Source organism: Papaver somniferum, chromosome 9 (assembly GCF_003573695.1).
Source record: "Papaver somniferum cultivar HN1 chromosome 9, ASM357369v1, whole genome shotgun sequence".
Lineage (NCBI taxonomy): Eukaryota > Viridiplantae > Streptophyta > Magnoliopsida > Ranunculales > Papaveraceae > Papaver > Papaver somniferum.
In genome coordinates, this window is record NC_039366.1 from 63736986 (window position 1) to 63749703 (window position 12718).

Consider the following 12718-nt stretch of genomic DNA (forward strand, 5'->3'; position numbering starts at 1 on the left):
ATGTTTTCTTAGGGAAGAATACCTTTAGGGTTTACAAACTGTTGACTCGTGATGGTAACGCATGTACACATACGAATACAACAAGACCCACAAACAAAAACTAAAAAAAAACCTTTTGCTACAAAAATGACTCAATAAATTTCATAACAGAAAGAAATCTAGAACACAAGTGTAGCAGACCATAAATACAAAAAGTCTTGCATCAAAGCAGAGAAACGATACTAGACAACACAAATACTTTTTAGGCAATATTGTATGTAGACACTAGTTTAGCTATAAACGATAAGAGGATAGCTCAACTTGACAGAACATCAAATCGCCACAATATACCTGTCTTTTACACATCTTGCTCAACAGGATTTTTATGAGCAAGTTCTCAACTCTTGTGATTAATTGGCACAAGTATGAGCACTGAGCTCATTAAGAGAATTGTTTTTCTGATCAAGTCTCTTTTTCGTTATAAATTTAGAAAGAGATTCCTTTTTATGTGAGAAATTATCATAAAACTTACTATCATCAAATACGATACTTAGTTAGAGTTCTTACCAGAAGAATTTTGACTTGAGGAGGATGACAACCTGTCGAAAATTTCTTTATAATCCTTCAATCATATCCATCAGGTTATTTCTCATATCATCAATTTTTCTTTTTTCTTCTGGAATTTTGTTCACATTAAGGGAAATGTTATTTCCAGAGGAAACGACATGATCTTTCCTTGGACGATTCTTGTTAAGACTCTTATTTTGTTTTAGAGCATTTGAGGAACTCATTGAACTGACCTTCCTGGTAACGTACACAGGATAAGTACGAAAACCAACTGGTTTAGACATACGAATGTCAGTTACACCTTTGAGAATTAAGTCTAAGGTGTGTTGAAGTTGAACCAAGGAGGTTTTATTCAACCTAAAGTTTCCTTTTTGTTTAGCAGAGCCTTTTGCATCACAAAAGAGGCATTCTTTATGATCACAAGTGTGATCATGCAAGGTAGTCTTAACAACCTCGTTAGGATATTTCTTCCTTCCATGTGATGTGGGACATCCTTGACCAATGGGAAATTCAGACACATTCTTTTTAACAAGAAGGGATTCCAATTTTACTTCTGGAGCTGGAAGGTTTTCAGGCGTAGCAGAAGTGCTTGGTATATTAGACTGCTTAGAGCATCCTTGAATAGAGATTTTACTCAAGCGATGTTTAATTTCCAAAGCATCCTTTTTGAGACGAGCCTCAGGAGTCATACATGAAGAATGATCTTCAGTATTTTCTTAAAATTTGCAGTCTCTTATTACACCAAGCAAAACATCGACATGGTGTTTTAACCGATTAAATCTATCAGCTTGGATTCTAGCAAGATTTAGAATCAAGACGCTCTCTTCAGCTGTTTCCCGTTCATTTAGAGAGATAGACTCTTTTGAAGGGTAATCGTAAATACTCATATCGGAGCCTGTCTGTCTTGTTGGAACACATGGTTCGTCTATATTCGAGATTGAGGAATCTTTCTATTTAATAGAATTAGACAAGACAGAGATTTTATTTCTGGTGACGCATTTATCATAGATACTATCGTCCATCCTCAGATCGCTACAAACACAGACTTGTAAGTTCTTGAACGTGTTTGCCTACTCTGATAACAATTGAAAAAGCGGGGGTCTAACAACCACACCAATATTTCGCTTAACAATATGTATGGACAAACTCCAATATACTTTTATGAGAATCAACTAGACAGTTAGACTCAATCAATAAAAAGTATATCAAAGAGTTTATATCTCAATCTCTCGATTTGATCTTTACTCAAGCAAATCGAAATCTGCGAGTCTTTATCAAAGAGAGATAACTTGGATGGTACCAAAGACCAATATCCAAGTGTAAATCAATTTAAATCAACAACCAAAAGGTCGAATATTTTAATTGATTGAACAATGCACAACCTGTATTATTTCAATTATATAAAAAATATAATGTGGAATAGAAATAACACAGACACCATAATTTGGTTAACGAGGAAAGACGCAAATGTAGAAAAACCCCGGAACCTAGTCCAGATTGAACACACACTGTATTAAGCCTCTACAGACACTAGCCTACTCCAAATTAACTTCGGTCTGGACTGTAGTTGAACCCCAATCAATCTCACACTGATCCAAGGTACATTTATGCTCCTACGCCTCTGATCCCAGCAGGATACTGTGTACTTGATTCCCTTAGCTGATCTCCCCCACAACTAAGAGTTGCTACGACCCAGAGTCGAAGACTTCAATAAAAAAATCTGTATCACACAGAAAAGCATACGATAATAGATAAATCCGTCTCCCACAAATATACCTACGAGTTTTATTCCGTCTTTTGATAAATCAAGGTGAACAGGAACCAATCAATAATACCATACTTATATTCCCGAAGAACAGCTTAGTATTATCAACCACCTCACAATAATCTTAATCGATGCAGCGAAAAAAGATATTGCGGAATCACAAACGATGAGACGAATATGTTTGTGACTTCTTTTCTATCTTTCCTATCGGAGATATAAAATCTCGAGCCAATTATTACAATCGTACTCGTAACGATAGAAAAAACAAGATCAGATCACACAACTACAAGAAAAGTAGTATCGGCTTGGCTTCACAATCCCAATGAAGTCTTTAAGTCGTTAACCTGGTTTAGAAGAAGAAACCAAAGGTTAAAGGAGAATCGACTCTAGTTATGCAACTAGTATCACACGTAAGGTGTGGGGATTAGGTTTCCCAGTTGCTAGAGTTCTCCCTTATATACACTTTCAAATCAGGGTTTTCTATCAATGTTAGCTTAGTAACAAAGCATTCAATATCCACCCTTAGATGAAAACCTGATTAGATTCAAGCTAATATTTCTCAACCGTTAGATGGAAAACTTAGCTTGTCACACACAAATGAAATGTCCAATTTTGGGTTTATGAACCATACTCAAACATTAGCATTTGTTGGTTCAACAAGTCAATCAAATGGTTATCCATATGATTACTTTCATATCATCCATATTCTTCTTCGCCTTAACTAGTTCAAATGACTCAAATGAACTAGTTAGATAGTAGTTCAATTGCTTAGATATTATGTAACGAAACAAGACACAATCGAAGAAAATATGGTTTGATTCACTCGAATCGGTTCATGAAATTTATAGCCACGGTTTGCAAAAGCATTCCTTAGTTTAAATAAACGTGAGTTCAATAACAACCGGCTTTAGATATAACCTGCTCAAGTTCGCGGACTGGGTTCGCGGACATAAGCTCATGGAAGGAGTTCACAAACTCCAGTTCGCGGACTGAGTTCGCGGAATTGGCTCACGCCACGTCCATTTCTCTTGATCAACAAAGTTCGCAAACTTTGGTTCAAGGAATAAGGACTTATACATATATGTTCTTCCAAAACAATGCTTATATCCTACCAATGGTTATGTAATCTAAACTCTCATTTAAATCATTAAAACATTCTCAGAGGATGGATATAGTTGTTATTCACAGACCATTTTTCGTCAGAGAAATTTTCAAAGTGGTTGAAACATAACATGACTTTCATCACTAGGTAAAGATGAATTCGGCTAAAGCGATAGCTTACCAACACATATTTCGAGAAATAGATAGGCGAGATAAACTCGGTTCGAAATAGCAAATGTGTATAATGAAAGTTTATATATCAAAACGATTTTTGTCTCAAGAGTAGGAGATAGAATAGATAGACTTTTGAGTGACAGATAAGTTCAAGTCTCCACATAACTTTTAGTCGATGAAGATCCATCAGTTCCTTGAGTAGTCCTTCGTCTTGTGTGATGATTGTCATGGAGTCTTGAGCTCAACTACACTTTCTATCCTAGTCTGATACCTTTACCTATGTAGGCAAGAAATCAAGACTTATAGTTTTGATCACTAACATTGACAAACATGCTTGAGATAGCAACGCATGCGAGTTCGACCGAGAAATGCTCTAACAATCTCCCCATTTGTCAATTTTAGTGGCAAAACTATTAATACATATGGAATACAATAAATAAATAAATTAACTTTTGTAGCTCCTATTCCACATGCCTAATCTTCAACATTACTCGAAATCTTCGTCACTTCCAAGTACTCCAATGATCCCAAAGGTTGTAAGTTTAGCATCATCGTTGTTGAAAATCCGTAGCTATAACAACAAGAAAACAATAGTTCTCAATCATTGTTATATAGTGTCATAGTATCATTATACAGCGTCAAAGTTCAATTGTATCACAATTTCAACAACAATACTATGGTGATATGTATCACTCCCCCTTAGTCAATACTCCATATCACATGGAAACTACTCCCCCTTACATAATGATCCGAAAACCATATGTATTTGTAGTGTGAACTACATATTAATTCTCCTCCTTTTTGTCAATAAAATTGGCAAAGGTACAAGAACGGGATCCTAATGAAATTTCCGAAAGACACATTTCATGACCAAAAGAAAGAACACACATCATCTTATTTAGATGAAATCATAAAGCTGAAACTAAATGCATTCATCAAGGAGTTTAAGGATACAAGATAACCCCTATAATATTCCACAGCCGCACTCCCCACAAAGATTTGTCAATAAAGCGCAAGTTCAAAAAGAACTCTCCCCGATAAAATGTCATTCCCAAGGGAACAACAAGAGCGACCTTAATTTCGAAAGAGAAAAGAAGGATTTCTTTGGACATAACAAATCACATACAAGTATGAATTTGAATCCAAAATATCAAATTAACCACAAGAAGCTCATGATTAATTTAACCAAAAATGCTCGACACAAGTAAACTTATGGAGACTTAAGAACGCTCACTCAATTAGATTAATCACAAGTAAACCCATAATTAATCTAATCGAAATACACAACCAAATTAACCACAAAAGTTATCAATTTAATTGGTCATACTCACATAAGAGAGTCTATGGAGCAATGACTAAGTTAAACAATCAACCCAGTCATGAATGCTCAAACATAAGAAATGGAGTCATAACTAAATAACCAAACAAGATGATTAATTTAGTTCAAAATGCTAAACATAAAGTACCTTACAGAAAAACAACATGGCTAATCATAAAAATAATCAACTTGGTTGTTTCGTGCTCAACATAAGACACATTAAGGAGCCACACAGTAATACACAAAATATGGATCAGGAAAGATCAATTACTGCGGAATACACAAGGATTCATTCTATTTTCCATCACTATTTGCATAACGACATTTAATAGACATAATCCTTGCAAACAAAAGATTTTAACCTATCTTCCATCAATAATTGACAATATAGGCTTAACTTTTGTATTTGTCAAAAGTCCATTCATTCTTTCATCAATACATGCATATCAAATCATGAACGACTTTACTTTTGACAAGATATGGGACAATCAAGTTCACAGACGCAAACACATATCCCATAAGAATATTGCAATATATAAAACCATAAAGATTAATACTGCAAAAATTATCTTCCAAACAAGTTTAGAATTTAAACCAATAAATCTAAAAACATGAAGATGAAAACATTGGACATAGATATGTGTAATCACAATAATGGTTATTCCAAACTCTAGTTATTCTTCTAAACAAAACAAATAAAATATAATATTTACTAGAAAAATAAAAGAAATCAACAAGCTAGGGAACAAAAGCAGACTCTAGTGCCATGTATGAACACGAACTAAGGTCAAATAGACAGTTCAGGATCCTCACGAGTCTTGGTGTTTTTGAGCTTGTGATTAGCAGCATCCATTCCATCTTCAGAGAAGAGATTCTCTTTGTGAAGATCATTGATGTGAGATTTTATGAGACCAAGGTCAGATGAAACCTTTTTCAACTCAGTTTTCAACACATCAAGATTTTTCAGAGTATCAACGAGCTGCAGTTTTGCTTTCTCAAAATACTTAAGAAAGTCATGAACCACTTCAGCAGAAATCATATCATCCTTCTCAATATTCTCATGAGTATATACATAGTAACACGAGGTATTAGGATGATCTTCATCTACAAGGGTTCTTTTCTTCCTCCCTTCGGATTCAAAACCAATAGCTTCATCAAGAAAGCCTTTAGCAAAACCACTCGATTGTGAAGAGGACGACATTCTTGATAAACCAAAATAACCTAGAGTATGCAAACATGACTCAGTGGTTTGGTATTTATATGTTTTCTTAGTAAAGAAGACCTTTAGGGTTTACAAACTGTTGACTCGTGATGGTAACACACGTACACATACGAATACAACAAGACCCACAAAGAAACACAACAAAAATCTTTTGCTACAAAAATGACTCAATAAATTTCATAACAGAAAGAAATCTAGAACACAAGTATAGCAGACCATAAATACAAAAAGTCTTGCATCAAAACAGAGAAACGATACTAGACAACAGAAATACTTTTTAGGCAATATTGTCTGTAGACACTAATTTAGCTATAAACAATAAGAGGATAGCTCAACTAGACAGAACATCAAATCGCCACAATATACCTGACTTTTACACATCTTGCTCAACGGGATTTTTATGAGCAAGTTCTCAACTCTTGTGATTAATTGGCACAAGTATGAGCACTGAGCTCATTAAGAGAATTGTGTTTCTGATCAAGTCTCTTTTTCCTTCTAAATCTAGAAAGAGATCCCTTTTTATGTGAGAAATTATCATAAAACTTACTGTCATCAAAATACGAGACATAATTAGAGTTCTTACCAGAAGAATTTTGACTTGAGGAGGATGACAACCTGTCGACAATTTCTCTATATCCTTCAATCATCTTCATCAGGTTATTCCTCATATCATCAATTTTTCTTTTTTCTTCTGGAATTTTGTTCACATTAAGGGAAATGTTATTTCTAGAGGAAACGACATGATCTTTCCTTGGACGATTCTTGTAAAGACTCCTATTTTGTTTTAGAGCATTTGAGGAACTCATTGAACTGACCTTCCTGGTAACGTACACAGGATAAGTACGAAAACCAACTGGTTTAGACATACTAATATCAGTTACACCTTCGAGAATTAAGTCTAAGGTGTGTTGAAGTTGAACCAAGGAGGTTTTATTCAACCTAGAGTTTCCTTTTTGTTTCGCAGAGCCTTTTGCATCACAAAAGAGTCATACTTTCTGGTCACAAGTGTGATTATGCAAGGTAGTCTTAACAACCTCAAATGAACTAGTTAGAGAGTTGTTCAATTGCTTAGATCTTATGTAACTACACAAGACACAATCGAAGCAAAAACAGTTTGATTCACTCGAATCGGTTCATGAACTTTATAGCCATGGTTTGCAAAAGCATTCCTTAGTTTAAATAAACGTGAGTTCAAGAACAACCGGTTTTAGATATAACCTGCTCAAGTTCGCGGATTAGGTTCGCGGACTTAAGCTCATGGAAGGAGTTCACAAACTCCAGCAGAAATTCTCAGGTCGAGAACTTCCGCCAGTTCGCGGACTTAGTTCGCGGAATTGGCTCACGCCACTTCTATTTCTCTTGATCAACAAAGTTCGCAAACTTTGGTTCAAGGAATAAGGACTTATACATATATGTGTTTCCACAACAATGCATATATCCTACCAATGGTTATGTAATATAAACTCTCATTTCAATCATTGAAACATTCTCAGAGGACGGATATAGCCGTTATTCACATACCATTTTTCTTCAGAGCAATTTTCAAAGTGATTGAAACATAACATGACTTTCGTCACTAGGTGAAGATGAATTTGGCTAAAGCGAAAGCTTACCAACACATATTTCGAGAAATAGATAGGCGAGATAAACTCGGCTCGAAATAGCAAATGTGTATAATGAAAGTCTATATATCAAAACGACTTTTGTCTCAAGAGTAGGAGATAGAATAGATAGATTTTTGAGTGACAGATAAGTTCGAGTCTCCACATACCTTTTAGTCGATGAAGATCCACTAGTTCCTTGAGTAGTCCTTCATCTTGTATGATGATTGCCATGGAGTCTTGAGCTCAACTACACTTTATATCCTAGTCGGAGACCTTTAGCTATGTAGGCTAGAAATCAAGACTTATAGTTTTGATCACTAACATTGATAAATATGCTTGAGATAACAACGCATGCGAGTTCGGCCGAACAATGCTCTAACAAAAGGCATGTGCCATAATCTTCACCGACGGATGCAATGTTACCAGTCTTCATTTGATTTGAGGGTTCTTCCATTAGGTGGATATGACATGGTCTTAGGGGATGATTGGTTACATCAGTTGGGAGATTCACCTTCAATTTCACTCAACTCGGGATCTCATTCATGCATCAAGGCAACTACATTATATTATGTGGAAGTTCTACTAATCCATTTCTTAGCCTCATTAGTGCATCTTCCCTTGAGAAATTTATCAAGAGTAAAGTTCATGTATTACCTAGTCAATTTTTTGCCATTTCCACTACTCATTCTACCCCTATACCCGCCCTCAAGTCACTGAACTATTGAATTTTTATTCCAATATTTTTGCTGAGCCATCTTCATTGCCACCTTCTAGAACACTGGACCATAAAATTTCTCCTAAACCACAATCCACCCCCATTTCTCAGAGACCCTATAGAGGTCCCTAGATCCACAAATCTGTTGTTAAACAAATGGTTCGGGGAATGTTGAATGCACGACTTATTCAAAACAGTAATAGCCATTTTGCTTCTCCCATCCTTCTTATTAAGAAAAACATGGTACTAAGGTACTTCGAGATTCTGTGTTGATTACAGGAAGCTTAATGAGTTAACTATTAAAAATAAATTCATATTCCCTTTGATTGACGAGTTGCTTGATGAATTGAAGAGAGCCATCATTTTTTCTAAGATAAATTTCAGATCAGGTTATCATCAAAACAGGGTGTATGGTCCTGACATTCACAAGACAACATTCAGAACTCATCAGGGTCATTATGAGTTTAGAGTGATGCCCTTTGGGCTACCCAATGCAACTGCTACATTCCAGGATCTTATGAATGAGATCTTCTATCCTTTTCTAAGGAAGTTTGTCTTAGTCTTTTTTTATGACATACTTGTCTACAACTCATCATTAGAGGAGCATATTCTCCACTTGCAACAAGTTTTTTCAGTATTGAGACAACATTCCTTATATGCTAAAATATCAAAGTGTGCATTCTCTCAACCTCAACTTGACTATTTTGGTTACTTAATCACTGTCGAATATGTAGCTACAGATCCTGATATTGGCCTCAACCTACAACACTGAAACAATTAAGTGGGTTCTTTGGATTAACATGATATTATAGGAGATTTATTCATGGATGATTCTAAATCTAAACCTCTCACGGATTTGCTCAGAAAGGATGCCTTTCACTGGAATCCATCAGCCCGTCAAGCCTTCAACGATCTTAAAGCTGCAATGACAAAGGCACCAGTCTTGGCCCTACCTGACTTCTCTAGACAGTTTACTCGGGAAACTGATGCTTGTGATAAAGGAGTGGGAGCAGTTTTGATGCAATATGGTGTGCAGTGGCACACCTAGGCCGACCGGCTCCCAAACCTAATTTCTTAAAAACATGGGCTTGCAAGCCCATTTATAATGTTTAGTTGTACCTCTAGCCCATGAGAATCAAAGCATCTTGCTCCGCCCTTGCTCATTAGAAATAGAATCAAAGGTAAATTATAGGAATCCACTTGTGATTGCCTACACATAAAAGCAACACAGTTTTCTGCACAATTTTGGATCAGATAACCTCGACTGGTTGCACCTGGCAAGACCAATCTAGAATTTTTGTTATAACAAAATTAGTCCGTAGTTGATGACATTTCTTTCTTACGTTTGAATGTTAATAAGAGTAAGTGTTCCCACCTTAAATTGTCCATGTTGTGCAATTAATTTTCAAAGTGCGTCATATAGCCGATCAATGTGAACACATTAAACTTCAAGGTCCTGCTTCTGTCGCCTTGAGGTCGGGGTATTACATCACAACCCCGGGGGCTGGGTTTAATTTAAAATGCTGCAATTGATATGTCTGTCTGCAAGTCAAGATATTTTCACACGATGACAACAATAGAGTTGGTCATTGGTACCAGTCACGGCATAGCTGTAGGCGTTTGCCAGCCCATGAAGAAAATCACTGATATGATTCTATGGTAGGTCATGCTAAAGACCTATCATTTAGTATTGATAAATATGAAATTATGAATTATTCATGCTTCCATCACCTTGTTTGTATTTGCTTTGAATACAGAAGATTCATTCAGAGACTCAAACGAGTTGACTTAAAAAATTGGATATTGCTTGATTTTCTCTATTTTTCTATATATACATACTCTGCTCCATGTCGGTCTCTCATTAAGCATTTCACAGTTTTCCAATTCCTTTAGACTTCTAAAAAAAGAAGAACAAAAGGAGACGGAATAATGGCTTTTTCCGGTGGTGTTGGCCGCTTTGGCAAAGCCGATGTTGTTCCATTCACTGTGCAAGTACTTCGTGGAAGATGGTTTATGTTGTTCAGTGCTTTTCTCATTATGGGAAGTGCTGGTGCAGCTTATGTCTTTGGTATTTACTCAAAAGAAATCAAAAAAGTTCTTGGTTACGATCAAAAGACCCTTAATTTGCTTGGTTTCTTCAAGGACCTTGGAACTACTATTGGAGTTCTCTCTGGTTTGCTTGCTGAGGTAGCTCCACCATGGTTTACGCTTCTAGTTGGTGCTGGCCTGAATTTTACCGGTTACTTCATGTTATGGCTCTCTGTTGCTGGTAAGGTGTCCAAACCTCATGTATGGCAGATGTGTTTGTATATTTGTATGGGTGCCAATTCTCAAAATTTCGCAAACACTAGTGTGCTTGTAACTTGTGTCAAGAACTTCCCTGAGAACAGAGGAAGCATGATGGGACTGCTAAAGGGATTCACTGGCTTGAGTGGAGCTGTCATGACTCAAATCTACCTTTCCATTTACGGTGATGATCCTAAATCTCTTATCCTCCTTATAGCTTGGCTCCCTGCTGCTATATCTATCGTCTTTGTTGGCTTTATACGGTTGATGAAAGTTGTTCGAGTTCAAGGTATAAACGAAATGAAAGTGTTCTTCAACTATCTCTACATCTCCATCGCGTTAGCTATATTCATAATGATTATGACCATAACTCAGAAACAGCATCCATTCTCTCATGGTGCATATGTTTCGACCGGAACAATCGTTTGTTTCTTGCTTTTTCTTCCTATTGCTATAACAGTTCAACAAGAGTTTATTATTTGGAACCAAAAGCAGGAAGACCTCAAATCCCCACCTACAGCAGTAAAAATTGAGAGTTCATCAGAAGCTGTAGTTCCGAAGAGTTCCCCGGAAATTTTAGAAGCAGAGAAACCCAAAAAACCAGAAGTCTCGTGCTTTTCGAATATTTTCAGCCCTCCTGCAAGAGGTGAGGATTATACCATATTGCAGGCGTTATTTAGCATTGACATGTTAATGCTTTTCTTTGCGACTTTTTGTGGAATGGGCACCACTCTTACTGCGATGGATAACTTGGGCCAAATTGGTGAGTCTCTGGGTTACCATACTCGTGCCATAAGTACTTTCGTATCTCTTGTTAGCATTTGGAATTACTTTGGGCGAGTTGGTTCTGGTTTTTTCTCGGAATTCCTTCTCACGAAATGGAAAGTTCCCAGACCACTTGTAATGGCTTCCGTGCTTCTCTTATCCTGCTTTGGTTTCTTAATTGTTGCATTCCCGTTTCCTGGTTCAATCTACCTTGCTTCGGTTATCACTGGCTTTTGTTACGGAGCTGAATTGCTTCTGCTTTACACCATCATTTCGGAACTATTTGGTCTTAAATACTACGCAACTTTGTTCAATGTTGGCATGTTGGCGAGTCCCCTTGGATCATACGTTTTCAACGTAAAGGTTGCAGGGGTATTATACGACAACGAAGCGTTGAAGCAATTGGAGATTAAAGGTCATAGAAGAGAAATAGGGGATGATTTGACTTGTATTGGAACACAGTGTTTCAGAGTAGCTTTTCTTATATTAACAGCTGTGGCATTCTCCGGTGCCCTTACGACACTTTATTTGGTCATCAGAACACGTAAATACTACCAAGGCGACATATATAAGAAGTACAGAGAAGAAGCCATTACTACTAACACAAATGAAACTGATATCGTTTCGTTCAAAGATAGCAACACCAAAAAATAAATCTCGTCGCCGTTTGTGAATTGTGTGACTGTTAGATTCCTCGCTAGTTCTTCTTTTCTGCCGGAGATTTTCACAGGTCGACAAACAATTTGTAGTTATGTGTTTGGAAATATAGCATCCTATCATGACTGTAATCAAAATGTCAAAAGTATCCATTGTTCTGTAATATCCATACCATATGAATGTATTTCCAAACTTTGTCTTTCTGTGTCTATCACTTGTAAAAATTAAGTTGAATATATGAATTGTTTGCTTGTTTTTTCTTCCACAATTTGTTTAATAAAACAAATGCATCCTGGACCACCATTTGGCTGTTTATTCAACCTTAGGTGTGACACATTTCAAACATATGGACTCCATGATCCATTATTTTGTGTTGCAAGTTGAAAAACGAATTACTTCTTCCAGTCTTCTGGCAGGAAACATAGCGGTTGAAAATGTGACGCCTGCTATCAAACGGCTAGGCGTTCGAGGCTTCGAGCACGTGTGTACTTGCATTCCTAAGCATTAAAAAGAAAATACAGATCAAAATGCATTCTAGAAGTGCACATTTTTAGAATTTGATTCA

At 36.5% G+C, this 12718-nt stretch overlaps 1 protein-coding gene across 1 annotated transcript; it reads left to right on the plus strand.

The window, feature by feature from the left end:
* The first annotated feature begins 10224 nt into the window (after window positions 1–10224).
* On the plus strand, window positions 10225–12418 carry LOC113314174 (protein NUCLEAR FUSION DEFECTIVE 4-like). Its single transcript, XM_026562939.1, has one exon. It carries the CDS (start codon window positions 10375–10377, stop codon window positions 12148–12150), a length of 1776 nt encoding a protein of 591 aa, XP_026418724.1. The 5' UTR covers window positions 10225–10374; the 3' UTR covers window positions 12151–12418.
* Window positions 12419–12718: the final 300 nt, after the last annotated feature.